Genomic DNA, 16,532 nt, shown 5'->3' with positions numbered 1-16,532 from the left:
TTTGAGATTTCTACAGGGCTTTAAGTGAGTTGCTCGGCAACCTCATTCATATCAGAAGAGCTGTAACTCACACAGGCTGTGATGAAAGCCCATCCTCAAAGCTTGCAAAGCAGTGGTAACCGCTTGCTTTGATATCTCTGACTGGTTCATGTTACAGAGTAGTTCACTGCTGAGTTTCCAAAGCAAAGGAGGTCTGATTAAGTCCTTGAGACAATAAGAATTACTAAAATTCATAGATGGCTATGCATGTTCTCTACACTTTGTGTGTAGCACCTGGTATTGAAGCAGACCTGAAATTTCCTGTTGCTGAAGCATTTAAATTGTTGCAATATAAAAAGACAGTGTGAGAATACTTCATGATAGGAGGAAGCCGTGTGTATCATAGCATTACTTAATTTTATTAATCCATCTGTCTAGAATTGCTCCCTTTCCTAATGTTTTTCTTTTCTCTTTATTTTTGTTTTGCTCTTTACTTGATGAGGCACATAAAGTCTTGCTTGGGCAGTTTTATATTCTAGCTGACACAGGAATAGCATGCAACATTAATGCAGTGAAGATTGAGTATACTGGTGACGCTAAAAGTGTTAGCCTTCTTGCTATCAGAAAGTGAAGAACCATGCAGTAAATAATGCTTTATTACAGGTAATGTTTTTCTCTTACTATAGTGAAGAGCTTGAGGTACATTGCAAAACCTAGTAAAAGCAATTTATAATATAAAGGTAAAATATCAACCTTTGACACATTAGCCACTGTCGTGTTTTAACCCTGGCTGGCAACCAAGCACCATGTAGCTGCTTGCTCACTCCCCCCAACCCAGAGGGATGGGGAGGAGAATCAGAAAGGAATGTAAAACTCAAGGGTTGAGGTAAGAACAATGTAATAATTCAAACAGAATAAAAAGGAAAGAACAGTAATAATAACAATAACAGATGTAATGAGGAAAAGGATAAAATCCAAAGGGAAAGGGAGAAAGGAAAACAAGTGATGCACAGTACAACTGCTCACCACCTGCTGACCGATGCCCAGCCAGTCCCTGAGCAACAATCCTCAGGCCCCAGCTAACCCACCCAGTTTCTGTACCAAGCATGATATCCCACGGTATGGAATGCCTCTTTGGCTGGTTCCGATTACCTGTCCTGGCTGTGTCCCCTCCCAATTTCTTGCGCCCCTCCAGCCCTCTGGCTGGCAGGGCCGAAGAAACTGAAAAGTCCTTGACTTAGTATAAACATCACCCAGAAACAACTAAAACCATCAGTGCCTTATCAAAATTGTCCTCACATAAAAAAAAAAGCGCTGTACTAGCTACTAAGAAGAAAATTAACTGCATCCCAGCCAAAACCAGGACAGTCACTAAATTAGTCATAAAATTACCTTTTATTATTGTAGTGTCAGAATTTGTCATACTTACATGGGGGTTTGTTTCTTCAAATACTTGGAAGTACTGTGAAAGGCACAGTGCAGCAGTTCTGGATACCTGTACTACTAATTTAATATCGTAGCCTCAGTAAGATCAAAGACTTGCATTAAGTGTACCCTCTCACTTTCAACAATTTTAACAATATGCAATCTTTGCAGTATGCCCTGAATGTTAACAAACCTTATGTTTTCCTTCTTGCATAACAGATTTTCTGAGGGAATTACTTGGGGTTTGCTGTTTGTTTTTTTACTATTCAGAAAGTGTGAAAATATACAACTTTGGATGCGGAGGTTGGAGCAGAATTCTAACAGAGATAGGGCTCAGCCCTGAAGGGGAAAACCTGCCTAAAATTTATTCTTTTTCACCCTTGAGAGCTGGCCTGAAAAACAGGCCAACTTTAAGCAAATGGGACTGGAGGAATATTTGTGCATTCTGTTATGTAGCACAAATAAAACTACTGCTCATTTTTACACAATGTAGTTGCTGAAATTTGACTCTAGAAGGGAGGAGGTACGAGGCTGAGTACTTTTAAAACCACAAAATAAAGCTGAAATTATACATAATTTACCTGATACAGTTTTAGTACTCTGCATAAGAGAAACAAATTTGCATTCCTGGAATGGAGTACTTGTGAAAAGATTTTGTCCCCTTAGGAGTGCTGTGACACTGGGCTTTAACTTGTTTTCCTGCTCATCTGAATGTATATGGGCTACTGTTTTTGTGTAAAAATAGAACAGGCTTTATATGTTCAGAATTTATTTCCACAGTACATGAAATCATACCATTTTCGTGGTAGTTTCTTCATAATGTTTTCTGAGCAATGTCGTTGTTTGAGAAATTGGCAGGTCTCTTAATGTCTAGAATTAAGGCAGGTGGTGGGTTATAAGGCTGATAGAGCTTCCCACCAATGAAATAAACTGCTGGTTTGTTCTGGCGTGCTGTTTTTCAATAACTAGTTTCTGTTTTAAGTGCTCAGGTAGTGGAAGACACCTTAGTGATATTCTGGCCTTCATAACTGACTCAAATGACAGCACATTTAGTAAGTTTGAAGATATGGGAAGAAAAATTGGTTGATGCATCAAACAGATAAACATCATAGATCAAAATGTTCCCTCTTTCTATCATGAAATTAGAACTGTTTATGATGGCGCTCTATTTAAGTCAACTGGTTTTGCCACTGGGAACACTGATGTTTTGATGTGTTCTGTGTGTAATTCAGATTCATGTATATCCCATATGGTCTTAAACAGCCTATGATAACAAACAGCATTAAATTCACATTTAAGAACAAACATTTTCTAAACAAACAACAAAAAAACAAATTATAGACTTGTCAAGTTTTATACTGCCTTATGGGTTATATAAATGGGTGTATCACAGCATTCTGTGTGATACACAACCTTTAGAGGAGAAAGTCTTGGCAAGAATGCCCTGTAGAAAGACTAAGTTATCAGTGTTGCTGGAAGTAAGAGTAATTATCGGAAGGTGCTTGGTAGTTTTGCTTGTGTTCTTTCCAGCTTGCAAAATGAAGATGTACACAGAACTTTGTTTGAAAGCTGATCTGCCAAAAGAAAAAGATAAATTATCAGAACCATTTCTGTATTCCTAAACTTTAGTTTAGATATGGACTTTGAGATCCTAAATGAAAGGTTCTGACATGTATAAAATATTTACAGTTCTACCTGTCTCTAACTTACCTCTTTCAAAAATTACATTAACAGCTTGATAGGTACCTTTTGTTCTGATAGCTCTTTCACTGCCAGCAGGGAAAAGCACATGGCAGAAAGGTGCTGCACTCACCAGGTCCGCAAAATTATTCAGACTATGATGACTAGTAAGTTTTAGAAAATTCTTTACAAAAGTAGTTAGTTGGTATCAATTGTTTTTAGAGACAGGGAAAACTAAAGCCTGAGAAAAATTAACCTATTCTTGAAACTTGTTCCAAATATGGTACTTCATTTATCCTCAGTAAATGAACAGAGAATCACAGGCAATAACAAAATTGCATTGTTGATAGTGATACCTCATTGCTTCCTTTTTCCACTCCATTATTCTTCAGCAATAAACACTGACTGGTCTGAGCAATGAAATACAATACAAAGGATGCAGGAAGTTAATAGAGTCTGTAAATCCATTGTTTAATAGTTTCCTTAGTTATGAAGAAATGAGGAAGAAGAAAAATCTGTGCACAGAAAAAAAAATCATGAGGTTGGCAATAATTGCATCAATTCTTGTGGAAAACATGATTTATTCCATTTCCCTCTTTCTTTTTTCTAGTCCACTGCACTCTAAAGAGCCCTCTTGCAGAGATGAATACAAGGGCTGGCTGCGACCATTTAGATTGTTTGGTCCATGGCAGAATTTGCAAGTTAACAAACTGGAGCCAGAAGGCAAATAGAAAGGCTGAATCAGTTTCTAAAAGATCACTTTAGAAAATGTCCGGGAGATATCCATGTCAGATACTGCTTAATGCCATTGGTTCTTTAAAAAACCCAAGAAATTACAGTAATTAAAGTGGAAAAAAAGAACTTGTCACTTCCTTAACTGGTTAGAAGGAAACATGAGCTGCACCAAGGTTAAAGGCTATGCTTATCCCAATACTTTGTAGTGCTTTGCCTTTCCTTAGTCAGTAATCCTGTCAGCATTGTTTATGCTTCTGTGCTGTGTTGTGGTTAACAAAGGAAAACAGATGCTTCTTGGAATGCTGTTCACTAAAATATGGCTATTTCTTTTGCTTTCTTACCTTCTATCAACATTGCAGGGAAGTGGAAATAGTATGTGAACATTACGTATGTTTTTTACCTGGGTGATCATTGCTGGTGGGTTTTCATTCTTATTGTAAAAAAAAAATGCAGTTTCTGATATGATACAAGCTGTAACAATCTGATTGTTGTACATCAATAGGGGACATAAAGTCATAAAATGATCAGAGATAAAAAATCAAAATTTCAGCTGATCTGAATTGAAGACAGAACTTTTCTGTGTCAGGATGAAGTAGCTTAGTATTGTGTTTTCTTATTCTCTGTGTGTGTTTATGAAGTAGTCGCTATCATTTATGATTCACAAAATCCTGTATAAAAAGACTTAGTCAATACTGAAGTGGTTAAGCTCACACCAAGTAAATTAAACAGGAAAACAAATCCTACTTGGTGAGTATCTGAGCCTTTAAAAACCTTCTGTATGCAAATGTTTTAAGGGAGAGCAAGGGTTTCGTTGCAGAAGAATACCTATTTTTGAGTTGTAGAGACACTGATTTCAAATGTTGGCATAGGTTGATCACCTAAGTTCTGAAATCAGTTTACACTAAGGAATAGTCTTGAAAAATGTACTTGTGAGTTATATTTCTATATATATATTAGAACTTTGCCCCTTTACGTAGCACACCCATGTCTGATGCCTCTGAGATACAGAAATATTAGGAATTGTTTGGTTGTAATTTATTTTGTGCATTATATAGTATATTTATTTAAATTTGCATAAAATATGCATAACTACAGTTTGGTTGCCAGATTGTGGTCCATGTGGGGAAAAAAAATGTTTCATTTAAATGTTTCATTCATACATGTTCCTCCTTCTACGACAAGATGACCCACCTAGTGGATGAGGGAAAGGCTGTGGGTGATGTCTACCTGGACCTTAGCAAAGCCTTTGGCACCATCTCCCACAGCATTCTCCCGGCGAACCTGGCTGCTCGCGGCTGTGATGGGTGTGCTGTATGCTGGCTAAAAAGCTGGCTGGACAGCCGAGCCCAAAGAGCGGTGGTGACTGGAGTTACATCCCGCTGGTGGCCGGGCACACGTGGTGTTCCCCAGGGCTCGGTGCTGGGGCCAGTTCTATTTATGATCTGGACAAGGGGATCGAGGGCACCCTCAGTCAGTTTGCAGACGACACCAAGCTGGCGGGGAGTGTTGATCTGCTGGAGGGGAGGAGGCTCTGCAGAGGATTGTGGTCAGGCTGGGCTGATGGGCCAAGGCCAACTGTATGAAGTTCAGGGCTCCGTGCTGGGTCCTGCACCTGGGTCACAACAACCCCATGCAACACTACAGGCTTGGGATGGAGTGGCTGGAAAGCTGCCCGGCTGAAAAGAGCCTGGGGGTGCTGGTTGAGGGCTGGCTGAACGTGAGCCAGCGGTGTGCCCAGGTGGCCAAGGAGGCCAACAGCATCCTGGCTTGTGTCCAAAATAGTGTGGCCAGCAGGACTGGGGCAGTGATCGTCCCCTTCTGCTTGGCACTGGTGGGTCTGCACCTTAAATCCTGGGTTCGGTTTTGGGCCCCTCACTTCAAGAGGGATGTTGAGGTGCTGGATGAGTCCAGACAAGGGGGATGGACCTGGGGAAGCGTCTGGAGCACAAGTCTCATGAGAAGCAGCTGATGGATCCAGGGGTGTTTAGGCTGGAGAGGAGGAGGCTCAGGGGAGGCCTTATCTGCTCTCTCCAGCTGCCTGACAGGAGGCTGCAGACAGGAGGGGGTCGGTCTCTTCTCCCACATAACAAGTGACAGGACAAGAGGAAAAAGCCTCAAGTTACACCAGGGAGGTTTAGATTGGATGTTAGGAAGGTTGTCAGGCATTGGAACAGGCTGCCCAGGGAGGTGGTGGAACCACCATCCCTGGAGGTTACTTAAAAGATGTGTAGGTGTGGCACTCAGGGACGTGGTTTAGTGGTGGGCTTGGCAGTGCTGGGTTAACGGTTGGACTTGATCTCAAAGGACTTTCCCACTTAGGTGGTACTATGAATTTATGATTCTATGTACACAAGACACACAATTTCCTCAGTGAACATTCCTTTCCATTTTTTTATGCTTCTTTCCTATTTCCTTTGAACTTTTTTCCCTTTTTCCATGTTAACATGCAGAAATGTTTGTGTCAGATATAGTTCTCCATTAATTAGCTGTTGGGGCAATAATCATGTTTAATTTTTTTCTAGGTAAAATCAGACTATGACCATCTTAGAGAAAGCCTTCTCAGAGTGACCAAAGAACGAGATTTGGCTCTAAAGAAAAAACACCAGCTCCAAGCCAAGCTGGAGAACTTAGAGCAGGTCCTAAAGGTATGTGTAGTGCCATAAAGTCCAACAATCCAGTGCTTCTATTCCTTGTTTAATATTCCTGATGTTGATTCAATGAGTCACGGAAGAATAAGTGCATTCCATACTAGGGGACTGAATGCCCCTATTATCTGTGATAGAACATATGGAGTACAGTAGGCTACCTGCAAGGGATCTCAAACTGTCAGAGGAGAGACATTTTTACAGATCTTTGTCTGATACTTCATAAGTAATTGGATGTAGGTTTTCACTACACAGCTAGTGGATGTAAGTCAAGATGAGAAGAAATGAATGAGAAGTGACTCTGCTGATGAAGGAAATATGAACAACTGCCAAGATAGTTTACTTTTAAGAGACCTATGCCTGCCAGCTAACTTGATGCAAAATGTTATTGTGGCTTTGTGAAACAAGCTGTTGGTACCAGCTCATATTGCCTGTGCAGAATGCATCCCATTGTCAGGACAGGGTTGCAAAACCTGCTGTTGTCATTAAAGAGGTCTTATTTAGAAAGAATTAAGTGCCTGGTACGTATCTACCTTTCTTTTAACATGCTTCTAGAGAAGCTTAGTACGTTGGTGTCTAGCAGTGCTTTTTTTGTAGATACACAATTGGCTTCATGTTACCAATTTGCTGCTTCCTTTTCAACTTGGAAAAATTAAATTATGCATTTTGAATCATAAATGTATTCTTCTGTAGAGGTTTCACTGTGTAGTTGAAGATGCTGTCCTGCTTCTGTATTCCTGGTTATTTTGTGTAGTGCCAGGAGACAAACTAATTCTATGAATAGTGGAATTCACCAGATGGATCTAACAGAGCGAAGATCTAGCTGAGATGATGGGGTCACGTAAGAGTAAAATTCAGTTGGAAAATGGAATCAACCAAGAGATTATTGCTTAACCAGTTAATTCAAGGAGGCAATAATTTGTGTATGTTGAAACAAAGAGCAAAAAATGTTCTAGTGGTGGGAAGGAAACAGTGCTTTGCTAGGAAACAGCCAGATTCCTGAATCTCATTGATTAAATAAAGATGGATGTCAGTAACTTGATAATCCAAACCTGACATTTGGATCAGGAGTAGTGGAGAAGGGTCTGAAAAGTCAGTTACAGAAAATGAGCTGGTATCCAGTGTGATGAGGTAGAGGGAGCCAGTGGGAGGAAGCATATGATGTGGTAGAAAAACAAACTGGTTTGAATGGGCCACTGTTCCCAGGTTTTCTTAGTTGCAGAAAATATGGAAGTTGTAATGTGGAAAACTGCCACCAAAACATGCATTGAAGAGGGTTAAGCAACTAAGATTATTTAAAAAGCAAACAAAAAACAAAAAAAAATCCAAAACCAAACAAAAAAAGCCACAGAGAAAGAAAGAAAGAAAGAATTCATGCAGTTATACAGCTGTTTACATCAGTGGAGGAACTGCACTGCTGAGGACTACAGTGAGAATTCTTGAGAGAGAAAACACTTGTAAACATGTGTCTGTAATTCACACCATTCAGAAAAATGCAGGATGTGTTTGGTTAGAATGGAGCATTGATTCAGTGCTGAAACATTTTTGACAGACTGCCAAAGAGCTGCTTCTTTTTCATCTTCTCAGGCCCAAAGTTTTCCTTTTGTCAAAATACTGAAGTGGCTGGTAAAGGAAAGATGGATGCTCTGGGAGTAGGTGAAGATGGAAATAAATGGTCTGAGATCTTAAATGTCAAGCAAGACTTTTCTTCATAGAATGTTTTAATAATGCTAGGAGGCTTCAGCCAATGCTTGTCATAAGTAAATTGCTTTTTTAAAATTTGATTTCTTAATGACTCTGACTTGCATCAGACTCACTCTAAAAGGGGAAAAATAGTTTTGCTTTTGGGTGCGTCATAATAGATCTGGGCTGTTGGAGGTGATTATAGTGAAAATAGCTACCTATCTGTCTGAATTTTGGGAAGGAGGGATTTTATTTTTGGGTTGTTGCACTGGTAATATGTTGCTGAAACTTTATCTCAAGCTTTGTTTGATATCACTCAAGAGGTGAGGGGAAGGTTTTCCAGCTACAGACGGAAATAAAAGGTGGTTCTAAGTTACGTCCCTCTTGCTAAGCCTCTAAAGAAGTTATCAGAAGTAAGCTGACTACTCTGTAAACTGACTTTATTCCAGCGTCTTCTGGAAACATGAGCTGTTGAAATCACATACTAGGCAATGCCAAGGTTAGTTAACTGTTAGAGGTATTGTTGCGCAGTGAATTATCAGTGTCCTATTTACCAGTCAATAGGTAGTACTGATAGAATAAGGCTAGAATTATGTGCAAATAAGACATACATCTACTGGGAAAGGAAAACTAAACTGTGTAATTAAATGAAAGAGTGATACACTGTTAACTGTCTTTAGACTAATACAGCTTTCCCCAGGAATAAGTAGGGATGTTTTCTCTAGCAATGGAAGATAATTTACTTTTTCTGTTATTTCTTTCATTTTCTTCTGGGGAATGCAAAACTCTCAGTTCCACAGACATTTATCTCTAATTTGCTCTTTTACTGTAATCCATATGCTAGTGTCTACAGTAAGCAGGATCAACACCTAGAAGCTGTTTTAACAGCTACGGCTTGCCTGTGCCCATCCTGTGTGGGATTCCAGCATGACAGCTGCAGAAATTCACTTCTTCAAGGAGCACATAGTAGAAGGCTAGGAGGAAAAAAAGTCTAGAAAATAAATGAACTGTAAATTCATGGCTCATAAAACATCTGAGGATTAAACTTTGCACTTAAGTAAATTGGTATTAATTCTCATTTAATCAAATCAAAATACGAATTACTATTATCTGGACTCCTATGCTGCTAAGAAAACCCATTTTCATAAACAATTAAACTTATTCCTTGTACCATGTACAGACACTGATTTTGCTAGGCTTGTATTTTTTTTGAACACTTGAAAGTTCTCTAATGATGGACTGTGTTTTCTTTTCCTAAAACAAATTAAAAAAACATACATTCTTCTGTGGCTGTAGCAAACAGTGGACATTTCTCCACTCCTCAATTAGGTTATCTACTGACATTTGACTTAATGATTCCTCCAAATTTCTTCTGTAGAGGAGCTGAATCTGATTGACTGATTTTGCTTAACTTCTACTGCAATAATATTTTAACGGCTGTGGGAGAAACAATCTGTAAATCTCACTGTTCTGCTTAAGAACTCCTTCAAAAACTTTCCTTCACTGAAACAAAAATTGCCTGCTGGATATAGAGATCCTGGATCTTCATGTTCAGTAGTTCTGTCCCTTGAGCAGAACCCTTCTGAGCTGGCAGAGTACCTTGAACAGACTTGAAATCCTAAATCTCTTTTTTAGCACTAAACTATGCCCAAGCAGATGCAGTTAATTCTGTATTTCATGCGTGTCCTCATATACTCGGAGACTAGTAGTTTAAACAATGGTTTGCAGCTTTCCAACCATTGGAAAGTTCTGAGAAATATTTAGTCTCATTTCCCTATCAAAAGAGAAATTCAGTTTCTCCTTTGAGAAAATCAGGATTTATCAACAAAGGAGAAAGGGAAAAATGAATTGCCGAATTAGCTAACTTCTGAGAATCTTCACAGTGCCTCTTACATAGAATAGTTCCGATTTTCTGACGTGTTCAGCCAGCTTTCCCCATTCATTTCACTGTAATGGTGCCCACCCATCTGCGAGCGCAGATGGTGAGTCTTTTGATAAGAGTACTTGGGTGAGAATTAGATTTGCTCCCTATTCAGCATCACCTATGAGTTCTGTCTCATAAACCAGTCTTTAGTACTTGAAAGCCATTGGAGTTTGTTGTAGCATTAGCTAGTTGCATGTTTTAGAACTGTAAAAGTCACTGCTATAGGAAGGAATAGGTTTCGTTTTGTTCACAGCTGTAGGTAATACAGTGCAACCACTGAAACAGTTGCATCTAGGATGGACTATTCATTGTCAAATCCCCCTGCTGCCCAATAGGAAGCTGGAAAAACAGGAACTGTTTGAGCAGGTCCTGTAAATGCTCTTTCAGGAACAGTTTATACTACACAGCTGTCTAGCTCTAGTTTGAAAGGAAACAGAGATATGCACGGTGTCCCCAGTTCATTCTCTGCTGTGTAGCAGGATTCTTGCCTTGATCTGAAAGATAGGCTGTAACAGTTCCTTCTTCACTTGTTCTTTGAAGAACAGAGCATTATTTGCCAATTGTTCTGAGATGTGAAGCCCTTACAGTATTTTTTCTATGTCCTTTAAATGTGGATTTGCTTTCTGATGTTACAGTAACATTATTAGGACCTCTAGAAAGGGTGCAAAAAGGGAAATGCAAATGTATGTGTTTAGAAAGTTCTAACCTGCCTCACATTAAGGACAGCAATAACATGGACAAATGGATTGCCACCACCTATGCAAACCATGGCAAAGTCATCATTGTGGAAGTCAGTCCTGAAGGAAGATGCAGAAAGAATTCAGCAGCTCAGGGCTTTCTCCCTGTTGTTCTTCTAGTGATCTACGCAGTCCTTCTCCACTGCCCTAACCTATTCCTCCAAGGCTTGGAGGAAGAAATCACAGCAGCTGATGTGCCAATAGGAAGCACAAAACAGATTTGCAGACATAACCAATGTGTGAGCAGAGTGGGAGGGGAAGGAATCGCTTCTGGTTTGAGGGAGATTTAATTGCTCTGCCAGGGCAGGAACAGATGCTGGGGTGAAGAGATCCTTGCTGTTTTAAATACTAAGTAGATTGTGACAATACTGAAATGACTGAGAGTACTTTTAAATTAGCTTAGATGATCAAATGGTCTTTTCTGACCTTAAAATCAGTGAACTGTAGGTCATTAAATATGTGTTTTAGGAAACAGAAAAATTAAAAGCTGGGAAGAATCACAGATCATGTATCACAGTCTGTTTCTTAATTACATTTTATAGATTCACTGTATGGTCACGGTATTAGTTATTTATAGGTTTTTGCAAAGGACTAGAAATGTTCTGTAGTAATTTTTTAAAAGTAGTAAGAACTTAACAGTATCAAAATATGCTGTGCCAAATCTGATGCAAAGCCTTGAGAGAGTGAGGTGAGACTTTTGTTCTTTTTTTGGTAATTAAAGGTTTTAATTAAAGGTGTGAGAATGACTTGACTGCCTCACCATTTCTTGAATATAAGAAATGTGCTGATGCTCTATCAGTGTCAAGTTTTACATAAGACTTGATGGAAGCTGCTGAGCTCAGTAAATGTAGGTTCATGCTAGTTTAAGTCATGAGTAATGCTAGGTAGAAAATAGGTTATGTTCATTCAGATGAGATGAGAATCAGGACCATTATTTTTGGTCATTATTAAATACTGAGAATAGATATTAACCATTAACAGATCCATTTAACATTTGTACAAAATGCACAGTTCAGAAACGTTTACAGTCAAAATACTGAATCCTCACAAAACTCCTAGAAAACAAGCCATAGTTGAGAGTCAAAACTGATGAACTGGAAAAATCTTTGATGATTTTTGTTGTTTTTAGTCAACACATCAAGTGAAAATAAATAAATGCCTAGCAGAGGCCAAATACAGTATTGGAGAGATTTCTTCCCCCTTTGCAAATGTATCCAGATTAAAAGAAGTCAGCCTCACTGTGCTGTCCCTCTTTCTTATGGGTAACACTCAGCAGAGAGCAACAGCTCACTGAAGGTTAGGAATACACTTGATAAAATTTTCTCGCGTACACAATAAGATATTTTGGGCTGTTCTTGTCAATTTTAGCCACTCATTTGTGTTCCCAAGTGTCAGTTCCTGATAGGTTTGAGTGTAATAACTCATGGTGCTGCAGATAAGACATTGTGTCTCTGCTCTGAGGATATTATGGGAGTAATATGTAATTTGGGAAATAAAAATCTTTTAATAACATTTTCAGCGGAGAAGTGATCAGAATCTATAAAGAGATCTTTCTTAACTCCCATTTATTAACCGAATGTTTGAAAGTTATAATGATACTGGGAGAAGAATACTAACCTGTAATGAAAAAGATTCCTATCTTCAAATGGTATCTTGACATTGTTCAGCTTGTGCTCTTCCCAAGAACCTTTCTCATAATGCTTTGCATCATTAGTAGCAACTGTGCTTTAAAAGTTGTTTCTGAGTACTGTATAGTCACTTTTGTCCAAATCCACCTATGTGAGTTTTGCTTTGTCTAATTTGCTATAAATAGGCAGAGATTAGCAAAGGTAAGCTATTTCTTTTGGGTTATTATTTGCAAAACAAATCACAAAACTGTATCCTAGATAAAGAGGCTTTTAGGGAATTGTCAATCTAATTATTTTCCAAGCTTTCATTTTTCATCACAATGCCATATATAAATGTGTGCCTGATGGATAAAATGGGTACTGTTCACTTGTGCATCACAGAGGCCACATTGCTGTCAATGACAAGACTTATATCTCCCAAAAGAGTTTGCTGTCAAAATGCCTGTTTAACATTGGCAATATGCCTCTTTAAGTACCGACTGAATTAAAATCCTATCCAGTTTCCTGCTTGCCTACCAGTGATACCGGATAGCTTTTATGTTGAGATGAACATCTGCATGCCTGGGAATGGCAGCATGTTTGGCTGCAGGTCGGATATGTTAAAGTCTCCTGATATTTTTCTGCTTCCTTTGATACAGCATATGCGAGAGGCTGCTGAACGGCGGCAACAGCTGGAGTTGGAGCATGAGCAAGCCTTGGCTGTTCTCAACGCCAAACAGCAAGAAATTGAACTCCTGCAGAAGGTAAGTGGAGAAAGGGTAAGTCAGGTGAAACAGCAAATTGCAGTGACAGAGCACAGGTCATGAAACAGATCTCCTGGTTTGAAGGAACTTAAACCACAGCCGCCAAACTGGTTCCCATTTTGGATTGTTCTGCATGATTGCTGATGCAGTTGTAACAAGTGGATATTTACTGTTGGATTTACATGACTGTACTAAATGATTCATAAATGTTTATGCTAGTGAAGATTAACCTGACTAGTATACGTAAGTCCTTATATTTCCCAAGAGGGAGAAAAGCGATACTAATACATGTATTTCCTTTGTATTTCCATTGCTTCCCTCTATATTGGGCTCAGGAATATTTGTGCATTCCTCAAGTGTCAGGAAGGAACCCGCTCTTAATTTTATGATATCCACAATACGGGGAATCTACCATTTCCTTGTCACTTTGCTGGAACTTAATCATTCTCATTGACGTGCTGATGTTTTGTTACGATTTATTTGGCTTCCTCTTCTAGATGCTGGCAATTCTTACTACTTTTCTCCTCTAAATTAGATAAAAGTAAGTCCTTGTCAAGATACTTACACAGCACAGTTGATCTTCTTTTTCATAAATGCATTGGGTTTGTGTTGCCAGGTTTTGGTGGGGGGGTGTGTGTGCTATAGGGGTGGCTTCTGTGAGGAGCTGCTAGAAGATTCCTCTGTGTCTGATGGAACCAAATGCCAGCTGACTGCTGGGCAAGGCCAAGCCCATCAGCAACAGTGGTAGAGCCCCTAGGGTAACATACTTAAGAAGGGGGAAAAAAAACTGCGTGAGAGCCTGTAGCTGGAGAGAGGAATGAGAATAGAGGAACAGCTCTGCAGACACCCAGATCAGTGCTCGAGGACTGGAGGAGGGGCTCCAGGCACCAAGAGCAGAGATTCCCCTGCAGCCCGTGATGAAGACCATGGTGAGGCAGGCTGTCCCCCGAGCCAATGGAGCCCACAGGGGAGCAGACCCCCACCCACAGCCTGGGGAGGGCCCCGCACAAGAGCAGAGGGTGCCTGAAGGGGGCTGTGACCTGTGGGCAGTCTGTGCTGGAACAGCTCCTGGCAGAACCTGTGGCCCCGTGGAGAGGAGGCAGGGCTGGGGACCCTGCGGGGACCCACACTGGAGCAGTTCGTGAAGGGCTGCACCCTGTGGGAGGGACCCACTGTGGAGTGGTTAGTGAAGAACTGCAGCCTGGGGGAAGGACCTGTGCTGGACCAGTCTGTGGAGGACTGTCTCCTGTGGGAGGGACCCACAGCAGGGAGGAGTGTGAGGAGTCCTCCCTCTGGGGAGGAAGGCGTGGCAGAGACAACATGTGATGAACTGACTACAGTTCCCATTCCCAGTCCCCCTGCACCGCTCTGGGAAGGAGGTAGAGGATTCAGGAGTGAAGCTGAGCTGGGGAAGAAGGGTGGGGTGGAGAGGCAGAGGTGTTTTAAGATTGGATTTTATTTCTCATAATCCTATGCTAATTTGATTGGTAATAGATTAAACTAATTTCCCCTAGTAGAGGCTGTTCTGCCTGTGGCAGTAATTGGTGAGTGATCTCTCACTGTCTTTATACCAACCCACAAGCCTTTTGTTGTATTCTCTCCCCTGTCCAGCTGAGGAGGAGAGTGACAGAGCGGCTTTGGTGGGCACCTGGACTCCAGCCAGGGTCAGCCCACCACAATAAACAGTTGTTTAAGTACCTCATTACCAATCTCATTCTCTGCTTCACAAATCACTTTAAGACATCTTTCATTCAGACTGCAACTTTTCAGTATTCACTGTAATATAAAAAACATGGTATTGAGTTTCAATCTTACCAAAGCTACTTAAAGCTGCAATTTTGTCAATACTAATGTTTTCCATTTGCTTGACTAGATCAAAACATGGAAATAATAATGCTAATGATAATTTGGTAGAGAATTGGAGTGGAGGGACATTCTTAGCTGAATAAAAAGATGTATCTAATATAGTTTGCTTGATATAGAAAACTCTTGACCAAATAAGATCTTCCAGTTAATTTTCTTTTAGCCTTTCAGAATCTTTTTAGGCATATTTCAAAATGCCATTTCTATTTATATTCAGCTGTTATTATTTGAACGTCCACATAAATTTTGGACTTAAATTTCTTGGCAAAGCAAAGAAACCAAAGAAAGGTACAGCTTTTCATGATTATAATTTTTATTACAGTCATCTAAAAAATCCACATTACATGGGTCTTTTTGTTACAGATTGGGAACAGGAGACACATCTCTGTAATACTGTTTTCTCCAGTCATTTGTGCTAAGCTATAACGTGATAGACTTCAAGCACAAACAAGGTTGTATTGTATTTGGTATTTTACACAATGCAACTAGCTCAGCATCTGTGTAGCCAGTGATTAAATACATATTCAGTGGACCTGAAGTAGCATGGAATACATCATTTATGTTAAAAATTACTATCTAATAATAACTTACCACTGAGTTCTGCTAGAATTTTAGCTCATAATTCCTGTACTAAGATCCACCGTAACAATTAATCTGTGCATTACTTAGAAATAATTAATCCTTCTCACTGGTTTCATTCGTTAGTCTGAAATGCTTCTCCAGGGACTTTGCACAGAGACTCATTTTCACCCTGAACATCTAATTATGTGATTAAGTTGCTATTGTGTATTTTGAAATTATTATTGCCTTTCATGATAAGGATCTCTGACAACTTAAATGAGCATTCTGCCCATCACATCTCTTGACAAAATCTGCATGTGATACTCATTCTAGATAACCACTCAAAAAGAAAAAGGGCGCTTTTTTTATTTTTTAACTTTTGATTTTCATCCTGTCCAGTCTCAGATTGTTTTCCATTGTATCATGTTGGGATTCCAGTTTGATTGAGATTTGTAATGCCATTATTAATGCTATAAAATAAAAATGAAGACTGAATTAGTACACTATGGGTAGAAGAGGGAAAGTATTCAAAACATTGAAACATTTTGGGAGGATGTCTGTATTGTGCACTGTTCTACCTTGTAGAGAGATGCCTAAAGAACCACAGATAGCTTGGGTAAGGGCAAAGTAGAGGAGATGAGGCCAGATTAAGTTGTTCTGTTGTAGCTTCTAGATTGCTGGTGTCCAGCATACCTCCTTTTCAACGTTATAATGCAGTGTATATTGTCAGAAGAATAATTTAAATAAATCTGTTACCTGTAATACTTTTCTTCCATCGTTAAACAGGAATTGTTGGCTCACATTTCATCTAGAGCTGACCTAGCACGTATGTTGAAGTCTTTCTTCCTTTTTTTATTACAGTCATCTAATTACTTGAAAAAGTACTGTGAAATGAAAGGAGTAACTCCAGGCAGTAACAGGATGACATT

General features: G+C 39.6%; 1 protein-coding gene across 4 annotated transcripts in view; it reads left to right on the top strand.

Moving 5' to 3' along the window:
• The window catches only part of RIMBP2 (RIMS binding protein 2), a 162,224-nt gene that overhangs the window by 92,365 nt on the left and 53,327 nt on the right, over positions 1-16,532 (top strand). For all 4 annotated transcript variants that reach the window (XR_008745803.1, XM_027780786.2, XM_027780787.2 and 1 more), the window contains 2 exons: positions 6,342-6,464; positions 13,075-13,179. Coding sequence is in view for 3 of the 4 variants with exons in the window: in XM_027780786.2 (XP_027636587.2) it covers positions 6,342-6,464; positions 13,075-13,179 (228 nt within the window). In the remaining variant the exon portion in view is untranslated. The remainder of the gene's footprint in view (positions 1-6,341; positions 6,465-13,074; positions 13,180-16,532) is intronic.

The sequence above is a fragment of the Falco peregrinus genome, chromosome 2, assembly GCF_023634155.1.
Source record: "Falco peregrinus isolate bFalPer1 chromosome 2, bFalPer1.pri, whole genome shotgun sequence".
Classification (NCBI taxonomy): Eukaryota; Metazoa; Chordata; class Aves; order Falconiformes; family Falconidae; genus Falco; species Falco peregrinus.
The sequence above is the reverse complement of the archived record's forward strand: the minus strand, read 5'-3'. Positions and strand labels throughout refer to the sequence as shown.